Source organism: Micromys minutus (genome assembly GCF_963924665.1).
Source record: "Micromys minutus genome assembly, chromosome: 15".
NCBI lineage: Eukaryota > Metazoa > Chordata > Mammalia > Rodentia > Muridae > Micromys > Micromys minutus.
Window position 1 is genome coordinate 53,353,048 of NC_137984.1, and position 23,905 is coordinate 53,376,952.

Genomic DNA, 23,905 nt, shown 5'->3' on the forward strand with positions numbered 1-23,905 from the left:
TCTTAAAATAAAAAAGATGTGAAAATGTTAAATATGATTTGAGGCATGGCTCATGTCTAATGGACACAGTTGAATTGTGGTATTATTATAGTTTAAACGTTTACAGTCAGGTTAGCAGGACTGTTATTCCTATAAAGAGTACTTTAATATGGGCTACAGAACTCACGGTTGAAGAGGACATATATTTTTTGGAAACACAGGACTATAGCACAATAAAATGCTCACTGGTCTGTACTGGCTTGCTGGCTTCGTGAGAATAATGAAAGAAATCAAAGAACACTAGGTATTAACTATGAGGCTTTCGTTTACAGCTCTGTAACGAATATTAAAAAAGACAGTTATAAAGTTAAATATTTTAGCTTTTATAAGAAATGGACATGTGACTATCACCTCGATGTGGCTGGTGAATTCTGTTTGGGGCTACATGTGAACCCTTTCTTTGGGTATGCCATTTATGGCTGGCAAAGCAACTTCTAAATTCAAAGAGAAAGAAAAAAAGACTTACAAAGCCTCTTAAGGCTTTCCCAACATCAAATAGCTTTTACTAAACAATGTTTTGATGAGTTAAGTGTGAGTGAGTCAGGAACATATGGATTAAATTTCCCTTGAAATACACATGCGTTTCAAAGTGGGGTTGGGGGGATCTTTAGTCAAATCCATTTTAGAGAATCCAGAATGTTTAGTCATCTCTCTCTGAATACAAGTATCAGTAAATTGATTCTAGTTTAAACTTATAACTAAGGTTGCATAAAAATACTAGTGGTAGAATCGTAGTAAATACGTGTGTGCTGTTAAGTCAGGCAAATGCCTTCTGTTCCTTATGCTAGAGCTACAAAGCCTGGGAGCGGGTGACCTGGGGGGGACCTGCACTCAATGTGGAGCAACAGTTTTCTTGCCCCAGTCCACGCAACAATCTGTTGCCTCCAACACCAACTTATTTAACATAAGCAAATTCTATTAGCTCTTAGCTTGTAGCATTATGCTGTCTCTTTTGTTTTGTTTTTTCAGGGTCTTGGCTTCCACTTTTTCCACGTGCTGCATGTCCACCCCCAGTCCATCTCTCTCGTTCAGTGGTTGTCAGGAGCCGTGAGTAAGGACCACAGAGTCTGTTTCTAGGGAGCAGGAGAAAGGTCCTGGGATCCAGCATGTAGCTTACTAGGTGCAGTCTTACTCTTGTACTTCCCTCTGAATCTGAGGTATTGTAAGAGAGTGTGTATAAAAGTACTTGTAGGACAGATTATAGGCCTTTTACTTTGAAAACCAGAAATCCATGTAAAAAGCATGGCTCGAATTGTAACATCCTTTTCCCAGCACTGCTATTTAAAAAGTACTCAAGGTGCACACTTTGTATGCGACAGACCTTTCTTAACTGAGAGCAGCAAGCTGTTGTGGCCTTACGATTATAAAAGTCTTCAGAGACATCCAGTTAATAAGGACATAGTTAGCAGAAGTCAGAGGGAGAAATGAGCTCAGCTCTAAGGTTTGCTATCACAAGTTCTTGCCAGGGAAGCAGGTGGGCTGACTGCAGATGTTCACCTCGTCTGCTCCTCCAGATCCAATTCTCCAGCCTCACCCTCAGCTCTGTAGCAGAACACCCTTTGTGGACTCCCTTTCTCCCTGACTCCGACTCATCTCATGACTCCTGTTTCCAGCACTGGCAGACATTTTCTGTGAACACCCTAGCTGAGCAGGCCAGGGAAACAGGTGGGCTAACTAAGACCTTCAGCACCGCCTCCTCTCCTCCAGATCCAATGGATTTATGAAGTCTTAGCTCCTATTCACTAAAGTTTACCAAAGGCTCAGTAAAGGCCTTGTAAGTTAGAGTTAGAAAATTTCCCCATGGTTCACACAAAGATAGTGCAGTCTTTTAAGAACCGTGGAATTCAAGGAAAGACAAAAAGTTCATTCTGGGGTCTTACTCGGCCTCTAGATAACAAATTGTGAAAAGGCCAAACTGAAACTCTCAAAGGCAATCAACGCACAGCCTCTTTCCTGAGTATCTGGCAGGCTGGACATTAAGTTACTGTCCTAGGCAGAAGTCCTCAGAAATAAGATGCCATGTACACAAAACCTTATGCACAACAACGCAGAACATTATCATTACAACAGCCCAAAGGTGAAAGAACAGAATAGTCTACTAAGCTATGAACAGACATAATGCAGTCTATGGACAAAGAACAGTCCTCACAGAAAGGACAGGTACACTCCACAAGGCCCATCCCCAACAACCGAGCTGAAAGTGAGAGACAGACACGGAAAGGCCCAGACAGAATGCAAAGACACATAAGACATGGAGGCAGAGAAGACACAGGGGTTTGCCCAGAAAGGCAGAGAACAGACAGGGAGAATGGCCATGGGGCACACACTTCATTTGGAGGCAATGGAATATTCTCCTTGTGAGTGTGGCTGTATAATTGGGAATATACTAAAAATCATGATTTTTATATTGCATCTATCAACTTTTACTGATATGTGATGTATCTAAGTAACATTTCCCAAGAACTGTCCAAACTTCCAAGGACTTACAAGCTTAGCCAGTGAGTAGTGCTTCAAACAGACCTAAAACTGACAGGGGTTTTATCTAAGAGGAAACAGAAGTGTACAAAATAGACTTTTAGGTTCATTTTCAAAGGTAGATCAAACCAGCTTATATAAATCCAGCTGCAAATGTGCAGAAAAACCACGTGACTTGTGAATGTATGCTAGTCTAGCTATTCGCTACCCTGCTAACACTGCCACAGTACCCTTCACCAAACTCAAAGTTTAGAGCAGAAAATTCTAACAGCCTAGCTTGCTTGCAAGGTCATATGTCTGTGAATGTGAAATGTAGAGACAAACCCACATGTGATTTTTGTTGAATAAAAGACAAAGTTTTAGTGATAAAGGGAAGGATAAGACCTAGATGACAAGACTATCCTTTCTGAGTATTCAGATGAGGGAGGAAGGGGTGTAGGCTAGGCTGTTTATAAACTGTTCTCACTCAGCCAGTATAGCTGCTCCGAGGGACTGAAAATAAACTGCTTCACTTCTGCTATTGTGAAATGTTAGTTCTCTTATTGTGAAGTGAGAACCGTTGTTTCTCACTGAGAGGTTATAGAATGAAGAGAGAGAAAAAAGAATATTTTTGGTGAAAAATGTTTGAACATTAGACTTATAAAAATCTTTTTCGATACTGGATACTAAATGGATGGCAATAAAAGTTTATTATGCAAAAAGCAGTAAGTAAAACTATTGTAACTTACAGAACTGAAATCATTCCTGTCATTAACTCAGTAGACTTTCCTAAATTTGTAATACTAAATTCTGAAAGTAACAATAATGAAATTTGGCTATGTAAAAAATTCTACTGTCAGAATATGTGAGTCACTATTTAAAAATTTATTTTTATTTGTAAATATGTAAGTGCCTACATATGGTATGTGCATCATGCATATAGTGCCTTTGGGTGCCATAAGAGATCTATTGGAACTGGAATTACAGAAGGTTGTAAGCTGCTATGTGGGTGCAAGGAACTGAACTCAGGCAGGTCCTGTGCAAAAACAGCCAGTGCTTTTAACTGCTGAGCATATCTCCAGCTTCCTTCCTGCACCCCTCTTCATTTAAAGGCTTATTATTTATTTTATTTTTATATGTATGTGGTGCTTTGAATGGAAATGGGACCCATATACTGCTAGGGAATGGCACTATTAGATGTGCTGGAGAAACTGTGCTGTTGGGGGTGGGTTCTGAGATTTCAGATGCTCGAGTCTGGCCTGCTGATCTGGACGGAGAGCTCTCAGCTCTTTCTCCAGCACCATGTCTGCATTCATGCCGCTATGTTTCCTGACACAATAATGAACTTGTACACCTCTGAACTAAAAGCTAGCCCAATTAAATGTTTTCCGTTTTAAAAGTTGTTGTGGTCATGGTGTATCTTAACAACAATAGGACATTAATTAACACAATGGTGCCCACAGGTAAGTTTATGAACCTCATGTTATACATGTACCTGAGCCAGAACATGGTTTTAGATTTCATGAAACTGGAGTTGCAGATGGTTGTGAGTCACCTAATGTGGTGCTAAAAACAAACCTAGGTTTTTTTTTTTTATAAAACCAGAAAGTGCTTTAAACATCTCTCTAGCCCCATGTAATAATTAAAAAAAAAAAAAAGAAGTATATTGTACCAGTGGGTTGGCATTTTATCAGTTTAGTGCAACATCCCCCTGTCTACTCATATAAATTTGAGTTATTCTTCAAATTAATTGAAAAATTTGAAGAAACAACTTGCTAAGTCTCAAATAAAATGATTGGCATTTTAAATTAAATTTGGTTAGCTTATTATTGATTTATTTCAGTATTTTAAGTAGAAATATAATTAGTAAGGTGAAGAATTTAGGCATATATGGAATCTTTGGGCTAATTCACTTTGGTGGATCACTAGAAACCAAAATTGCAATTAAAGTAAATTAGGTAAGGTATTAATAATCTACTAATTACTTAGTTGACTGGCATACTTGTATATTAAAATCCTATTAGCTGCTTGCTCCAAACACAGTAAGCTGCGTGATTAGTAGCCATACATTTAACTTGCCTCTTGAGATGAACAGCTTGGGCAGAAAGGAGGCTGGAAATGAAAAGACACAGAAACTGTGACACCAAAACTTCAGAACTCTATGGACATTTCATTTCTATTAAAAGTCAAAAGTACCAAACAATAAAGAAAATATGAGAAGCAGCTAACACCCAGGTCCAGTTTTGCTGTTTAAAAGTAAGACTAAAGCCTTTAACAGAGTGTGCCTAGGCAGCGCACAGACTATTACTGAAGCTAACATGGCTGTTCTCAGCTGTGCGTTGCCCCACACCTCTACGTGCTAATGTGCTGGTGGATGGTGAGATGGGGTGACAGGAGAGAACACGGGGTCTGTAGTTCTCACAGACTTCTGTAGGGAAGACTGTGATGCGGTATCCTCAGCTGTGTCTCCGTCAGCAGCATGGGGCTTGTGAGGAGAGGACAGTGGACTGGCCCAGAAGCAGGATAAGGTTAACTACTTATTGTGTATTTATTCATTCACTTTGATGCTGTACATTTACATTCTTTTACATTTCTTGCAACATTTATTGATTTTAATCTCACGTGCATTGGTATTTTGTCTGCATATATTTCTGTGTGAGGTGCTTTCCAGGAACTGAAGTTAGAGACAGTCGTGATCTGTCGTGAGAGTGCAGGGAATTGAATCTGGGTCCCCTGGTTAACTGCTGAGTCTTCTCTCCAGCCCTAGTGTTGTACTTCTTATATAGACAAACTGTGGACAGATCTCCTAAGAAATAAAACACTGCACATTTGATGTCTGAGCTGTTAGTAGATGATGGTGACTCAGAATGCTTCCTGAGAAACCAAACGAACATGAGATTATATCAATACTATACACAGATCTTAGGATCTTTTACATTTTAATTTAGAGCTATCTCCTGTAAGGTGAAATTCTTTTTAGATGGTATACAGCACTATCAGGAAATTTAGGTTAAGTTATAAATAAGAAATACATTATTATTTTTAAATTTTACTGTTTGAGACAGCAATAACTATAATAATTATAATTACTTTTTAGAAAAAATGTTTCCAATTTATATCATTAAACTTTGGAATCCAGGTCTGCAGTTAACTTTTGGAAGTTAATTTTCTGTGCCAATATCAGTCATGGCAGCAGCAGATCAATTATGGACTTAGCATTTACAAAATTCACCCATTCTCTCTCCTCTCTGTCTCTGTCTCTCTCTCTCTCTCTCTCTCTCTCTCTCTCTCTCTCTCTCTCTCTCTCACACACACACACACACACACACACACACACACACAGGTAAATTCTGTTGCCTTTCCTGGCACACTCACCTCTCACTATCTTTCTCCTTTCCTCAAGGCTCCAAGTGACACTGCACTACTGTTTTGAAGATGAACACTGTGGACCATGCAAGGGGACATCAGTACTTTAGGGAACAATCTAAGCTTGGCAGACAGACATAAGGAACCTACTGGAAGAAGCTGAGTTAGGACCCAGTGGATATGGACAAGTGCAGACTCATTGAAAGAAGATCTGCTGAAGGGATAGAGCCAAAGGACTGAATGGCAGGTGGCCTGAAATCAATCTGATTTTAAGTGACTTACAAAACGTCACTATTATTTATAATATACAATAATAATTTATTTCAAGGATATTTTTATTTCTTTACGGTGTCTGATTTTAATGTCTTCACTGTTTTGCTTATGAACAGAAATTAGGTAGCTACCATTTAGGGGCAAAAACATGAAAGAGTACTATTACTTGGTAGGTTGTAATACTGGTAAGATACTGCAAACATGCTCAGCTGTATCTGCATGACTCTGGCAGAGCCTCTGAGGAGGCATCCATATCTGATTCCTGCCAGTAAGTAGTTCTTGGCATCAGCAATAGTGCTTGAGTATATTGGGTGCATATGGGTTGGATCCCCAGGTGAGGCAGTCTCTGGATGATCTTTTCTCTAATCCCTGCTCCTCTATTTGTCCCTTTATTTTCTCCCATGAAGGTTTTGTTCTTTCAAGAAAGACTGAGGCATCCGCTTTCTGGTCTTCCTTTTCTTTAAGTTTCACAAGTTCTGTGGATGGTTTTTTGGACACGGGCACCCCAATGAAGGAGCTAGGGAAAGGACTGAAGGAGCTGACAGGACTTGCAAACGCATGGGAAGAACATTATCAACCGACCAAACCCTCCAGAACTGCATAGACTAAAACACCAACCACTGAGCACACATGGAGAGACCCATGACTCCAGTTGCATATGCAGCCAAGGATAGCAGTATCTGGCATCAATGGGAGAGGATTTTGGTCCAGTGAAGGCGCATTTTCCCAATGTAGCAGAATGCCAAGGCACTGAGGTGGAGAGGGTGATTGAGAGAGGAGATGGGAATGGGTGGGTGGGGAAAGGGGATAACATTTGAAATGTAATTACAGAGAGTATCCAATAAAACAATTTTTAAAAATACTGGTCAGATAATAATAGTACTAAGCAGGTTTGATATAAGCTTCAAGAGACCAAGGAAACTTGAATTGGCTATTTTTAGTGGATCAAAGCTCCAGGGAAACTAAACCTCACAGTGGTGAAGCATGTTGAGTACAGGTGAATGAGGAAAGGAAAGGTCAGACATCACAACTCTGAGTTTCCTATCATCTCAAAAGTAGGAATAAGTCCAAGAAAAGAGTCACACTTGCTGACAAATGAAACAACAGCCTTGGTCTGCCTTCATTTCCAAAAGCAAGATCTGAGTGTTTACCTAACAATTTGAGACAAATATTTGGTATCAGGTTCAGGAAGCAGGAAATAGATTTTAGAAATAGGAAAAAGCTCCTTCAGTCCAGTGTTTGCAACCCCATAGGAAGAACAACAATATCAACCATCCTGACCCCCCAGAGCTCCCAGGGACTAAACCACCATCCAAACAGCACACATGGAGAGACCCATGGCTCCAGCTGCGGTTCCCAAGTGTAGGGGAATGCCAGTGTGTTAAGATGGGAATGGGTGGAAGGGAGGGGTAGCATCCTCGTGGAAGCAGGGGTGGGGAGATGGGAGTGGGAGAGGGGGGAACAGGGAAAGGGGATAACACTTGAAATGTAAATAAATAAAATATCCAATAAAAATGAAACAGAAAACAGTTGTGATACTGAGATGCAGTAAGAGGCATTTCCAGGACCTGGCACTAGGATAGTCTTCTTGCTCAGTATAGTCTTTATTCAGAAGTGAAAGAATGAAGTCTGTCTCCATTGTAGGAGTGAATCATTGAAGGCTTTTATATGGCTATGGAGATTATTTTCAGTAAGCAATCTCCCGGAAACAAAGTGTCACACGACAGAAAGATAAACAGAGCACACACTCCACTGTCTCCTCCTCCAATGCTATATGGGTTGAAAACAAATTGAGGCTATGGCTCAACTGGAGTCTGAGACTATGAGGCACAATGGCTCTGTTGTCCTCTGTTGAAAAAAAATCCAATTTCAGTACATGGGTCAAGCTGCTTTGTAACTCAAGGTCCTCTTGCCAACTGCTGAGACGGTAGTGTATGAGCATACCCAGCTAACTAGGGGCTTTCACCTGGCTCTGCGAAGGATATAACTTCCTTATCTGGTAATTTGGCTCAATGCATGCTCCAAGCCTGTATCCAATTTCTGCTGGTTGCTTTATGACTTGCTTTTATCAGCCCTCAAAGGTTAATGGTTGATCCTCTAAGGTATCCACATCCAATCAGGCCATGGCTTATCCTGTTCTCAATGGCCTCAGACCAGCACCAGGACAGGGGAGGTCATCTGTTTGTAACTATGAGGTTTAGAACTATGAGGGCAGAGCAAGACAAGAGTGATACATCCAAAAATTCAGACTGGAGAGGCAGGCAAATCCCATGCTCACCTCACTGAAGTGGCCATTCTCCAAGGCTTTGTCAGGATAGAGACACAGAAGTCAAGAATTCACCGTCCTACCCCACCTCCCAGTGGTAGTAGCAGTTCTATGTGAGGATGTGTACTCGGAATTATCCTCCCGTCTAAAGCATCGTTTCTCATTACATAGCTGTGCTGCTGCTTGTTTACTGTCAGTCAAGCACATCTGCTTGAACCCCCAGCTTCAGTGCCGGGGACTGACTTATCAGCACTCACATGACTGAGCATGGAGACAATCATTTCTTCACCAGGTGACACAGTGTGAGTTCTGTGGCGTTATGTGTTCCTCACAACAAGCAGAAACATATTAACAAGTACCTGCAAGGTTGTCAATTTCTTTCTCCTGGAGCAGGCTGACCGCATCATCATCTCCTTCCAACATAAGCTCAGCCTCTGAGTTCTGGTTCACAATTGCCTGGCTTCTGAAAGCTTTCTTGGACTTCACCACATCTTCTTCAGTGCCTACGTGCAAACGAAACAGTTAGGTAACTGTTGATGTATCTGCACTTAGTGGGTGTTACAGACATTTTCTTTATAATATGCGGTGTTTGCTATTTCTTTACAAATACAGAGCACTTTATTATTATAATACTTATTTATTTTGCTTGCTTGGATATCTGTGAGAAAAGCTGATTTATCCCTTACTTTACAGATGGGGAAGTAGGCACAGTAAGCTGCTGGCCCACAGTGGCCCAACAATCCATCCTTCTGTTTTTATATAAGTGCTTGGTCTTTCTCTGGCTTTATTTACAGACTTTCTAGTTTTTGAAACCAGGTCTCTCTAACTTTTCAAATCTGACCTTGAACTTGTCATTCTCCCAAGTACCTCTGAGTGGCAGGGATTACAGGCTTGCTCTGTCAGGCCCAGTTTAGAACCTATTCCTTGTGGCTCTAGAATAATGCACACTCTACAAAGTATCTGTACCCCTCTTCAAAGTTAGCTTTCTGACCCTTACTTACTTGAGAATTTGATTTATATAATCATATTGTAATAAGTTAACTAATCAATTATTTTTGAAAGTAGGTAAGATACATGCAAAGAAAATAGGAAAGTATTCACTTTTGAGTGAAGAAACTGGTCAATTGGGCAGATACGAGGAGGCGACCATAAAATGGTGCTCAATGAGTCTACTCATGTCAAGTGGTTTCCTTACCGATTAATGAAAGAAACTCTTAAGTTATATCCTTCTTTGGTATACAAAATAATACAAAACCACAGCAAAATACATAAAATGAGAAGAAAAATATAAAAAATTACATGCCAATAAATAAATCTTAGAAACTAATACATTCAAGCTCCTCCTGATCTGAGTGCTTGACAAGCATTTCCACGTTTACTCTCAAATGCATACTATAGGTGATTATCTAAAACTGTTACAACAGAACAAGCGACACTCACTCACACACACACACACACTCACACACACACACACACACACTTCTACATAGAAAAGCTCTTCTTCATACCATTAAGGTCTAAGGCATGCCATGTGTTCCTTGAAGCCCCATGTGGCATGCTGGTGCTACAGTGCTTAGTGGCCAAGTCTAGGACAATGTTGCTCCCAGGACAGGCTGCAACTCTGGCCGAATGCTCCTAGGCTCAACTGAGCAATACTCCTAGACTCATTCCACATGCTGTCCAACATTACATCAATGTGGGTGTTAGTCAACTGCTTTCCTGGAGGCACATCTATGCTCTAAAATTTGTATTGGAAACAGCATGTGACCTACTCTCAACCTTCTCTTCCTAACGTATGTAACTTTTCCCCCTTTCTTTTTTATAAAGACAGGGAGCCAGTTTTACTTGTTAAATACAAACTGACTCAACGGCCACAAAAATATAAAACACGCTGAAGAGGACAGCTGCACCGGAAGCACTGCAGAGCACCAGTAGCTAGAGTGACATGCTGACACTCAATCCCTCCTGGGCAGCAGCCTCGGAAAGCATGGTGAATACAGTGCCGTTAGCTGCGCAGTGACTGTGACCAAATACTGCTATGGCAAACGAAGGCCTCAGTCAGGTCTTCACACAGGTTGCACGCGGTACTTCTTTCACTGCTCATGGGTGATTCTTACTTTTGCAATACCAGATGAAGCCTGGAATGTTTCAGTCTCATCCCAATTACGGACCCCGCACAGTAGGAATGTCTGGGGGACTGTTATAGTTACAATCCTTTTGTTTGTTGGGCAGAAACTTAATCAGAGAAACTTTGAGCTTGCTTTCTTTAACAAAAGGTTCGAATAAAAAATACCGCAGGCATCTTTTCACCAGCATAACACTATCCATGCATTCTCCAGCTGAGCCAAGTCGCTTGTTCTTCCTCCATTCCCGCTTAACGCAGAGGCTGGAGATTCCTCGTGAGTGGTGCTGAGCACCGCACTACTTTCATTCATTCCGTGGTAGGCAGGTTCACAGGAGCACGGCTCACCCACCCTCAGCACTTTTCCAGGATGGTTACCATACAATACAAGCATGCTGAGCGTTCCTGCTTCCTTTCATTCGTTAACCCCTGTAATGAACACTCACAGCAAGACTTATATTGCAGGGTAAAACGTAGACTCTTTGGCACGGCTGACCAAGTCCTCTTAGCCTTTCACTGCCAGCCTTACCCGACCTCTTCTCACTGATCCACAGCATCTTCTGGAACATGCTATGCTCTACATCCCTCTTGATATGTGCTGATGGCATGGTCAATGTAAGGGGTATTCCTTTTCCCCCTCTGCTTTTTCTAATTCTCTTCCTCCAGACATCTGTCCTATGTAACCCCTGTGTGATGTCACAGCCGGCATCTTTCCCACATATTGGTGGTGGGATCTCCTGTGTGCCTGCCCTTTACACTTTGCTACTATGACGTCTGCAGCACAAGGGTCTGGCACTCAGTAGGTGCTCACGACCTGCTTTAGTTTAGGTGTCAACCAAGTCCCATCTTATGACTCTGACTTGTCAACTCTTCCCATACCTCAGGAATCTTCCAGGGCAGCTCCCTGGCACCTGGCAGGTATTTGCGTGTTTATCTCCGCAGATGCCTGGAGGCACTTTGATGCCTGGAGTCCCGAATCTGTCTCTATTTCTAGCACTTAGCACACTGCCTGGTACAAGATTGGAAGCAAACACTGATAAATCCTGAATGAGTGAACTGAGACACAGGACTCATCTCTGGATAGCTCTAAATCAAAATGTCCCAAATGTTCCAGCAGCTCACTGATTCGTGTTCATTTGTGCAAAATGAAACCCAGTTCTTTGCACTAAAGCCACAAAGTTCTTAAACTTTCATTCAGCCTAATAAGCATGTTTTTCCTTATATCACTACCATGTTAAAAAAAAAAAAAGCAGATTTGCGTGACTTTACGCTATCCCAATAAAAATCTACCCGTGAAGAACATGCGATAGAAGGAAGGCGAGCGTGGAAATGCATCGAGCTTTGCATGTGTTTTCCTCTAGCTTTGAAGCAGCAAACACTCGAGTCTTTGGTATTTTCGACAGGAATTGGCACCTACACAGAGCTCATCATCCCCGCTCAGTGTTACCAGCCTGCAGCCCGTGAACTTACCAGTTTTGTGGAACTGAAGTGAACATTTGTCTAGATTAGAGTATATGAGATTTAAAGGTGCTTTTCAATCACAATATCCTTTATGAATTAGAGTTCCATCCATCAACATTACAGCAAAAGGAGGTAAGGTCTCAGAGGGCTGTCTCATTACAAGGCTTGTAAACACTGTCCTTAGAAGGGATTGGTTTATCACCTAACAAATCAAAATCTGATTGAGAGGAGAATTTATTTGAGATCATCTGTCTTAGAAGACATGCTGAACCAAATGTACTTCTTGGCCTCTTTAGCCATTCATCAAGAAATTAACAAGCGAACGCCACAAACTGCCAGAGTGCCTTAGACTTAAAACGGGGATCATGAAACACAAGTCAAAAGCAACAAAGGAGACAGGGGCTTGTTTCCTAAGAAAAAATGAAAATGGCCTGGAAATGGACCCTTTTAGAGGAAAGATTACCATGGACTTGTGGATGAACAAAGTGTAATGTAAAATATGGTTTCATTTCCCACCATGTTTTCAATACAAGAACACATTTTCTGTAGCCTTATTCACAGTACAGAGACGTAGTCTAGCCCTGAAGACGTTTTTCCTTCCTCAGTTTCTCTTAGTAACCAGAAAACTAGTGACTCCAAGTATATCCTAGTTAAGGTAATTCATTACCTAATTCCCTTTGCTACTGCTGTGGCCACACTAGGGTAAACATGGGGACACACACGTCTGCAGGCCTTCCATCCTTTGAGCTAATGCCTCTGCTCTGACAAGTGTATTTCAGAAGTTAGGAGACAGAGGACTAGAAAGTCTTCCATACTGCTAACAGAGTTTTGTTAGTACCACTCTAGTCTCCATTGTCTTATATTCCTAAAAGTTAAAATATGCACCAGTTTCTGCCAGGACTACAAACTTCTTAAAAAAAAAAAAAAAAAAAAAAAAACCAACTGTGATCTATCAATTAGTTTGTTATCATTATATTATTTTATATTGATAAACAAATACCACAAAGGAAACTATAACATGGTTTATTTTGATTTAAGGAATTATTCTACACTTTACTGTGGATACTAAAAAAGACCAGCAGTCACTGGGCTGAAGACATCATTTATTTTGAAATATTTTACTTGAAGATTTTCTTAGTGGCATTTGTCTTATTTTTGTTTAGTTCTGATGCAGTCCTTGGGATGGAATCAAGGTCTGTGGATGTTCAAATTTTCTACAGCTGAGCTACATTTTCACTTGCTTAGAGGAATTTAATTTCTCTTTTAGACATTGAGTAAGGTGGGAACACACATTTGTTGATAAAGCACATAGAAACAATACTGTTCTATCTCACTAACTAATTTTGAATACACCATCAACTAAGTTACTTTCTTTGCATGTCCTTCAGTCATCCCATAGTGTAGAAAATTTTACTTTGTGATTTATTGTGTTTTATTCTTTCCACTTATACCCGCTCTACATGCTGACACAGAGGAGGATGCTTGCAGCTAACCATCGGACTGAACATGAGGACCCCAATGAAGGAGCTAGAGAGAGGACTGAAGGAGCTGAAAGGATCTGCAACCTCAATGGGAAGAACAAAATGATCAACTAGCCAACCCCACCACTGCTCCCAGGGACTAAAACAACCAGTGAGTTCACATGGAAAGACCCATGGCTCCAGGTGCATATGCCGCAGAGGATAGCAGTGTCTGGCATCAATGGGAGCAGAGGCCTTTGGTCCAGAGTGTAGGGGAAGCCAAGGTGCTGAGGTGGAGAGGGTGGTTGGGTGAGGGAGCACCTTCATGGAGGCAATGGGATGGAAGATGTGATTGGGAGAAAGGGGATAACATCTGAAATGTAAATAAAGAGAATATCCAGTAAAAAATTAAAACAAACCCCACCAATTTCTTAAGTTTAGTTTCCAACCTGTGAAAGAGGAAAAATGAGCATTTTCCCAACCCAAGTCCCAAGGGATTACTGCAAAATTGAAATGAGATAGTAGATGCTTGTGCATTTGGAATTTCATTAAACTTAAAATAAAGGTTTATCGTTCACGCTAGACAAGATTTATACAAAGAACAACAAAACAACAACAAAAAAGAGTGAGCAAAACTGAGTTTCATAAACCTAAAATAAGAGCAGCCTGATCCTGAAGTCCCAAGTGCGCTGCTTGCTCACACTCACTGCAGAGAGCAATGCCCCACCCACCATGCTATGGAAGTGGTCTGCTCACACTCACTGCAGAGAGCAATGCCCCACCCACCATGCTATGGAAGTGGTCTGCTCACACTCACTGCAGAGAGCAATGCTGCCTCCACCCCCACAGCTTGACTAGAGATGTTTCCTGAACAAAGCATAGACGGCCCACGTGCTGTTAGGTTCTTGTGAAACAGAACATAGTGCAGACAGCTGGCATTTAAATATTTCCCCAATACTGTTTTATTCGTTGCATCCACTGAGTTATTAAACAAGCTACACGAGAATCCACTTTCATTTCTGAGTTTATTGTTGTCGTCTTCATCATCTTTGAGGTCTAGGGCTTTAACCTAGCACCTCACGTATGCAAGAAAACCACTCTAAAACTGAACTGTTCCTAGCCCTTTTCTTGCTTTCTGAAAAATTTTGATACAGGATCTCACAAAGTTGCCCAAGCTAGCCTTGAGGTTACAGGGAAGGCCTGGTCAGCCTTGAAACGGCCATACTCCAGGCTGCCTCTGGCCTTGCTGGCCTCACAGGCATGTGCCACCAGGCTAGTAGGCACAGCAGCAACATTTCTGATGGCTTTTGAAATCTTTTTACTCGGCTATGTTAACAATATGAACATTTAAAATCTTGGTTACCTGAAGGAGAATACATTATGATTCCTCAGTAAAAACAACTTTAGCATAGCATTTCCCATCTTTGGAAGAGGGTCTTTGTAGGGAGCTTGGCAGAGTGAAAATTTTATCTAATTCCAATTTTGTCAAAATGTATGCTTGCAAAAGTTGAATGTTTGTAGACATCTGAAAATTAGCTTCACAAGAGGGTATTCTTTTCAAAAGAGAAATCTTTGAAATACGCATTATTTCACAATAAATTTTTGTTCAACATGTCAATATAATATAATTTTGCAATTAATCTTCAAAATTAAATACATTTTTTAAAAAAAGCATCAATGATATGGATATTTTGGAAAATGTTAAGAGAAAGTTTTTTTTTCTCATTAAAGTTCAAATCACGGCATTTCAAGATGGCAGATGCGGAAGTAATTACTTTTCCAAAGAAGCATAAGAAGAAAACAGACAGGAAGCCATTGCAAAAAATGTAGCTGAAATACAATATGCTGAAGAATCCAAAGTGGCTCAATTAGACACTTCTCAGTGGCCCTTGTTACTAAAGAATTTTGATAAGCTAAATGTACTTATAACACACTATACACTGATTCCTTGTAGTTCAAATCCCCTGAAAAGGGAGATTGGGGACTATATCAGGACAGGTTTCATTAATCTTGATGAGCCCTCTAACCCCTCTTCCCATGAGGTGGTAGCCTGGATCCGACAAATACTTTGGAGAGAGAAGACTGGCCAAGTGACACGCTGGATCCCAAAGTGACTGGCTGTTTAACTGAACGAGCCACTCGTTTGGTGAAACCACAACAGAGCGCAGGCAAAGAGTATGTTGGAATTGTCCGGCTGCATGATGCTACCGAAGGGGGTACCCAGCTTTCTAGGGCCCTAGAAACTCTGACAGGTGCCCTGTTTGGGGACTCCCCACTCATTGCTTCAGTAAAGAGGCAGCTTTGAGTAAGAACTATCTATGAGAGAATATGACCCTGAAAGTAGATGGGGAGTCTTCTGTGTAAGCTGTGAAGCTGGCACCTACATTCGGACACTATGTGTACACCTTGGCTTGTTACGTGGAGTTGTCCTCAGATGCAGGCACTTTGGAGGGTGCAGTCTGGAGTCATGAGTGAAAAGGTCCATGTGGTGACAGTGACTGACTGATAACCACAAGGATAAGAGTTACTTGCGAAGTGTTGTTTACCCTTTGGAAAGCTGTTGACATGTCATAAGCATCTGGTTATGAAATGTAGTTCAGTGAATGCAATCTGCTATGGGGTCAAGATGATGCTTCCTGGTGTTCTTCCATCTGAGGATGGCACTGAGGTCAACCAGGAGAGTGTGGTCATTATCACCCTATCTGCTTGGCTATTGCATTGATGACTACAGCAGTGATTCTACCTGTGACCATGGCATAGTAGTCAAGATAAAGAAGGTGATCATGGGAAGAGATGCTTGCCCTCAAAAGTGGGGTTTAGGGTCAAAGGCAAGTCAGAAGAAGATGATCAAGCAGGGCCTTCTGGACAAGCATGGCAAACCCACAGAGAGTGCCCCAGCCACATGGTTGCTGAAGCAGCACAAGCTCCTCAGTCAGCTGCTGAAGTGGGAGATGAGAGAGAAAGTGATGAGACCCCTCCAACAGTTCCCCAGGTGAAGAAGGAAAAGAAGGAGGAGGATAAAAAGCACAAAACTGCTAGAAAGTAGGGCGAGGCTGGAGATGGGGACAGTGACACAACCCAAAAGAGAAAGATGTCTGAATAGAACGAGCCACTTCCTGAAGCATTATTTCCAGTTGGGAGGAACAATACAAGCCTTATTAAACTTTTTGTTGAGGAACAGAAGTCCTAAACAGAGTAGAAAGTTCTGGTACACTTTAGCTGCCACTTGTCACCTCAGTGGTTAGTTGGTTGGCCATCTCATCCCGTCCTGTCCTGTTTTAAGGATCTGAGGGATGAAATCAGGTCTTTGCCACCAACCCCCTCTGTTTGCTAGAGGAAGCCGCACCTTTAGTAACTACCTGCAGCTTACTAACGGCCATTTTAACAATGCCATACACAGTCCTCTTCTACTTTGCCTTTAAAAAATGTTTGTAAAAATTAAGTCTGCTAAATAAAATGGTATGGAACATTCTGTGAGTAAAAGCTCTATCCGGATATCAGGTGCTGACCTTGCTGACCCGGTGGTGTCTGTGGGGTTTAGGACAGTGCTCAGAGCACTGCTGTGTACAACATGATTTAGCTAATGCCATATGGCTACTTGTGTTTGTAGTGGAAGCCATTTTCTTTATAAGAATGGAAATGTTCATTGCTGGGGGAATGTAATTTGTAGCTTTTTAAAAGTATTCCTGCGAGATTTACTAACTAATAGTTATCTTGGACTACTAGAGCAAAAATGAGAATATTTTTATTAAAAAAATTTAAGTCAGAGAAACAAATACCTTTACAAAATGGTGCTTTAATCGTTTTTATCTTGTTTGTTGCTTTGTTTTTTTTTAGCTCTGCACATTGTTATTAACTGCCACCAAAAGGAAACGAGTTCAGGGTAAATGTACCTCAGATAGCTTTTACCTAACCACACTAGCTGCAGTTACACGACCTCATGCGGTGACATGCATATCAGTCCACTACTGAGCACCTTACGGTTCTCAGCACAGTGAGGCAGGAAGGCATGTCTGTCACAGAGAATCTACTGCTCTCCCCTTTGGGTGGTGGGCTTACTGCTCGTGTGACACGAGAGCCAAAGGCACGCATGTATGTGGAAATTTGCCTTAATAGCCACCGACTAGCAAATATTTTCCTTCTAAGTAATTTCAATTTTAGATCTAATCTTAGAGTTTCATTTTAAATACAGAACACATAATTTTCTCCTCCTGAAGATGAAAATATAAAAGGAAATTTTTTTTTTAACTGAGCCATTTTTTTGTATAAAATTCAGAGATGGAGGAGAGAGATCTAGATATGAGTGCAAAAGAAGAAAGAACAGAACAAAAACACTCCATGGAAATATCAATGGTGAAAACTTTACAACACCACATCAGAGACTGGAACCCTGAAACATATTACTCTCCTTTTTATGAGATCGATCCCCCCAAAAGCTTCATCCTATCTGCATAAATTTCACTGAAAAAACATTGGCACATGTGAAACAAACCCAAACAGACAAATCCTGTGTGTTAAGGACACGCCTTCATGTTCAGGCAGAGTGGTCGCTGGGTAAGTTTAATAAAATTAGCTGTGGTATTTCTGACCAGATGAAGAGTATCTGAAACCACCCCCACTCCTTACTGCTGACATACAGTTCAGTGAGTGACCGCAGGTAGATATTTCAAGATTTGGAAATGGCTTTCGGACTTGAAGGCACATCTTTTACCTTGCATACAATGGGAGCCGTGCACCCTTTGTGTTGAGGAAGAACGCAGACATCCCTCATCCCTTCAGGTAGGCTGCCCTCTGAACAGAGAAAAATGTTGCTGATGTACATATTCAGTATCAGCAATCTGGGTATTAATTAAGATTCAGTGCATACAGATTATTCTGAGTGTTGAATCCTTATTCAGATTAGTTATGTTTGCAATGACTGACTAGAATTTAAGAAAGAGAGAAGAAAATGGCTACCTAATGCCAACATTTATTGCTCAGTGGAAAAGGACACTAAGGACACTTGCAAGTAAAAGAATTGGATCAATATTAACGCGTTTTCATTTCATGCTTCCCCAACTCCAGTAAGCTGACAATATACTCTGATTATGTGAACTGCCTGAGAGTAACACAGGTTATTAGAGCAGGAGGTGGGAATGAGAGGCACTTTTTATATTGACAGGCCTGCTAATAGAGTATACTGATTTTCAAAGACATGTAATACATTTTCACAATTTGGTTCTGACAGCAAAAACAGAATTTCATTTATTCCTAATTCAAAATATTCATATGTAAGCAATATTTCCTAGAGCAGACCAACAAAGGGGATACTCAAAAACAGAATTTTAAGCACAAAAATGCAATTAAAAAGGTGCAAGAAAATATTACATATTTAAGTGAATTTAAGCACAATATAACGAGGAAGTGTTGGTGTAATAATCTAAACGAGTCAATGTAGAAAACTACAGTCTATGCTTCTCACGAAACAGTGGCCTCTCTGCATTTCATGACAGAGAGCTTTCATTAGGATTGTGACTAGCCATGAAGTTAGGGTGATGCATAATTATTTAAAATACGGTTTGTTGTACTGAATGACACATGGTACATTTTACTTGAGGAAGTACAAACACTGCTTTTGTGATCCAGGACAATGTGTCTGTATCCACTGCAGGCATCTGGCCCTGTGATGCAGTGCTGAGAGGAACAATGGCAGGAGAGTGGGATGAGCTGGGAAGGAAATGGGGCAGACAGGACCAGAGTGTAAGACTGGAACAGGCATGAAGGAGATGGCATGAAAGCACTCTGAAAGGATGGGGCAATTCCTACGACAGCTCGAGAAATGTTCCCTAAGATCTCAGACTAAAGAAAAGAGGTGAGGACGTGGGGTGGTAAAAGGGTAGAAGATGCTTTGGGTGGGTAAGCAACCGGTTCGGAAAGAGGGAAGAAATGGCAATTAGCTTCTTCTCCCTCCATTACTAAGACAAGCCCAGCTAGGTGTGGATGATATGCAGGCTATTTTAGTAGTACTTTATAAAACATAGGGCATGCTGGGGATGCAGCTCAGTGGCAGAATGCTTCCGAGCATGCATGGGCCCTGGGGCCAACTCAAGTACACCCCAAAATAAGTAAATATAAATAAAATCAAAGCCAGTATAACAAGTTAAATAAACTGAAAAAAAAACCTTCACAAAACATGCTTCCATAAGTGACAATATCCACAGCCCACAGACGACACTGAGGTTCTGTACTAGAACATCTTCATGGGTGACATACTGTGAGTTTCCAGATATGATTAGACAAACGCTGTGTAAGGAATCGTTCCACAGTGCCCAAGTGTGCACAGAACATGGTGTGGTGGTGCTTAGGGTGAGCCTTAGGGTACTTTAGTTCCTTGGTTTGATTTTTCCCAATCATAAATCTTTCAACAACTCTGTCTGTTCAAAGCCTCATTTTCATGGTATCTCCCCATAGCATGAGCCTCTCTGTTCCTTCGTGGGGTACTGGTCTCCACTTTGGGTTTGTTACTCTGTGTACTTCTGGTATTTTTGTCACATGCCCACTCTAACTATTCACTGCTGAAGAGGAACTCAGTTCATGTTTTCAATTCCAGACACATTACCTTCATGGAGCTCACAGCATTATGAGTAACTACGAGGTAAATATCCATTATACTGGGCAGATGATTTACACACGAAGAAGTAACCAGAAATTGGCATAAAATAAACAAACTTATGAAGAAACATGTTTCCCCTTGCCACTTGGCAGTGAGTCCATTAGCCAAATCTTACCCTCGAGTTCTCTCTAGCATCTCAAGATGCTCTGAGCAGAACAAAGTATAAACACAAAGAACTTATTTCAGATCTTAAAATGCCACTTTGGTAGCCTGTCTTTAGAAAACTCATCCTACAATTGAGTTTCTAAAACTGATCAACAATGTGGTTAAATGTCATGCAAAGCCCTCATCAAATATAAATAAACAGTGACTGAGTTTTCTTAAGAACCTAGCTCTACAAAAGCCTGAGTGCTCCAATAGGATGTATAGAAAAATTTGTTTTTTAAGTGGTTTATATTTTATCTGAGAACATTAAATATCTAAAATAAAAACAATATTGTATTCAGAGCTAGAGACTGACCTCAAAGACTTGCTCAGGGCCATCAGTTTCTTTCCTACTGAGTCATGTCTCTAGTCTTATATACAAATACTTTCTGAATTTCAGTCATTAACACAACCACTGAGTCTATCACATTAGGTCCTTAAGCATTCCTATCTTAGTGACTTCCTCTCCCCTCCTTTTCCATCCCTACCTTTCCCTTCCCTCCCCTACTCTATTCTATTTTCTCCCCATCTTGGCATCTCTCACTCCTGCCCATCTTGGTGATTTCTAATCTTTCCACCTGGAAACCTGGTAAATTCAGAATCTCCTCTTGAGGAAGTTTCTAAGTCATATCTACTATAAGGTACCTTTGGACATCCAGTCTCCTGTGCTTCTGCAGTGTAGAAATGCTCAGTTCCAAAATCCAGTGTCTAGAACAAGTGTGGCACACAGAAACTCTTCAATAGTGCCTTTCAGTAAGCACAGATAAATTTCTGAATCTACTCACAGTGTAAGTGTGTAAATCTTCAACATAGGAACAGGTAGCTTATAGGAACAGGTTTTGATATGAAAAATAACATGTCTGTCTGAATGGGTACTATGAGCATATTTGCAGCTTTATGAACCCATTTTAAGAAATCTCTCATGCCATTTTATTAGCCCATAAAACCATCAGGTGAAGACAAGGGCAGGAGACTAAGCTGATGAGGGCGATCAAGAAGGGCTGGCAAGCAACTGCTTCCAGGTATTTCCTTCTCTGAAAACAACTGCATCATTAATTTTTCAGGAAGTTACTGGAACCTAATTTAAACCGCTAAGTTTTATTCTAAACATGGAGAGCCAATTAATAATGCACTGATTAAAGCAGGAGGTTGCTCTACATGGTAAAGAAGTGAGCTCTACAATGCTGTAAGTTCTGCAAAATCTTGGAAGAATGAAGACAGGTAATTTCATAGTTTTTCTCAATAGCTTCATTGTTGTACAACGTTGTTTTCTCTCTCCATGCCTTTGGATTTCCCGATGACTGCATGTAACCCATTACGGTAGCCATGCATGCAGTAGCAGGCTAATTTAATTCCAGCTCATTACAGAGCTGCTTTTTGTGTATCAAGGTCACAACTTGATGGCTTCACAAGCTTAGATAAATCAGGTGTTAAGCAGACACATCTCTGAGGAACCTAAGAATGTTCTCATTTGCAATTCTCAGCATATCTTATTATTTATTGCCAAAGAAATGACTGATTAACTTTGTCATCTTTGCTCTGTGTGTTTTTTTCTCCCTCCCTCAGGCTGAGGCAGCCTGCCCTCTTCTGCAGTGCCAGATCAGACCTATTTAAGATGATGTCTTTGATCACGAGACATGAAGCACTTGCAATTTTAGGCTTTGATGAAATGGGGCTCCTCTGTAATTTTATGGAAGGAAAGCAGAAGCCCAGATGATGACTGGCAGTCACCAAAGAGGACCAAACTTAATCAGAGTTTGCCGGATCCTTTGTCAGGCAGTATCTTCACACACTAGACTATTCCAGAATTTGATGAGTCTAAGTTTTACTTTGATATGTGACAATTAAGAATCTACTATTTCAATTTCTTACCTATTAGCAAATTTTGCCCAAAAAATAAACCATGCAGATGAGAAGATAAGTTTTAAAAGGTTTTTCATATGTATTTCCACTGCTATAATTTGTAAAATTCCTGATAATCAATTTTCACTTGAAAGAGATTTTACTATTAAAAAACCACCTAAAATCACACATTCAGTTCATGCCAAATTAGCACATTAAACACCAAAAAGAAAAAAAAAGAGAGAGAGAAAGAAATGCCTCTAGGTTTTTATTAGTCACATTCCGACACCAGAGACTGAGACTGTGTCAAATCGTACTGAATCTTTTGCACACGACAACCTCATAAATTATTCAACTCATTAGTGTTACTAAAAAGCAGAAAAAACTCCATCATTGCAAAGCCGATTTTTCAACTAAAAAAGGTCAACTAGAAGTTTTAATAATAAAAATCAGAGAGCAAACTTTCAAAATCATTATGAAATGAAATTATTATCATTTGTTTCCTTAAAATTATATCCAGCTGATTGTTTACTTATCTAAAGTAAGAATTCAAATTTTTATTTGAGACTCCAAATAAACTGAAAATAATACCAAGAAATCTGAACTGCAGCCAAATGTTCCTTCCTATCATGGAAGAACAGCTCCGATGTAATGGAAACCATGTGTGTGGATTCAGGATATAAGGGATACAGGCGACACAGGACATTTCTACCCAACATGCAGTGCGTCGCCCTCCTTCCCTTCTGTCCTCCCCCAGGAGGCTCCTGGTCTGAAAGTCACAACCTACACTTGCGTGACTCAAGCTGGCTGTCAGAGCCCAGGCATGTATTTCCCACTAAGAAAACACTGTCTATTTAAGAAATCAAAAGAGAACTGCTCAGTTTACAAGTCTTCAGCAACTATGACTAAAGCATTATTTGATTCCTGAAACATTTGTTTCTACAACATAGATAAATGAAAAAGTTTCCACCAAAATCTACAACCGAGGTTGTTCATATTCAAAGCCTAATGGCAAGACAAGATTTAAAAACATTTCATCATAAGGGAGGCAGAAATGTGCAATTATCTGATAAAGGAAGAAGGAATGCATTTATTTCAACTTGTCCTAGGTGGTCTTTAGGAATCCGCAGCTTTGTTCTATGAGAGCACTCTAGCCTGCTGACCCAACACCACAGGTCTACAAGGTGGCGGTTGGTCTGCACCCTGCTAGACTTCAGCATACAGAGATATACTTCGCTGTTTAATGAAGGGTATTTAGACAACAGGTTGGGTTTTATTTTTGAGTTTTCATTTTGGTTTTATGTTCTGAATGTAAAGCTTTAAAAACAGACTCTGCTTTCAATTAGGCTTCCCAGCGTCTATTTTCTGAAGTAAGTGCTTTGTAATCACTACTGGCAGTTACTTCCTTCTTCTGAACAAGTGCTTCATGTGCAGTTGAAGGGCAAGCAGGGCTGGAAAAAATGGGGATCCTGGTTCTTTGCAGCTTTCCTTTTACTTGTCTGTAGACATCCCTCCCTGGAATATTTCCGAGTTTCCTGTCCTCTGCTCCATTTCTGACTGCCAGCCCTCTCTTCCGCTCCCAAGGTCCAGATAACAGTAAATGATGAGGACTTGAAAAGGTGTGCCCTGTCATGGGAGTGTTCAGGGACGAAGAGCTATAGATGTCTTTGGTCTGCCACACCAGGACCTGAACCCTGCAGAGGGACCGTCATGTGACTCTACCACAAGAATGGTACAGATGTTTTGAATATTTGTAGCCTAGAGATGATGTTTGTTCCTAATACTTGTCAAAGAAAACCACCCTTCTTTTCATGAAGGACCTTAAC

At 40.7% G+C, this 23,905-nt stretch overlaps 1 protein-coding gene and 1 pseudogene across 4 annotated transcripts in view; one reads left to right on the forward strand and one right to left on the reverse strand.

Annotated features, from left to right (window-relative positions):
- NBEA (neurobeachin) overlaps positions 1 to 23,905 on the reverse strand; it is a gene marked incomplete at its 5' end in the record, with an annotated part of 531,924 nt that overhangs the window by 168,124 nt on the left and 339,895 nt on the right. For all 3 annotated transcript variants that reach the window (XM_080929212.1, XM_080929210.1, XM_080929211.1), the window contains one exon: positions 8,758 to 8,901. In XM_080929212.1, the coding sequence (XP_080785338.1) occupies positions 8,758 to 8,901 (144 nt within the window). The remainder of the gene's footprint in view (positions 1 to 8,757; positions 8,902 to 23,905) is intronic.
- Positions 15,194 to 16,544, forward strand: LOC308430262 (H/ACA ribonucleoprotein complex subunit DKC1-like; annotated as a pseudogene). The gene has a single exon. The product of its transcript is annotated as an H/ACA ribonucleoprotein complex subunit DKC1-like (transcript).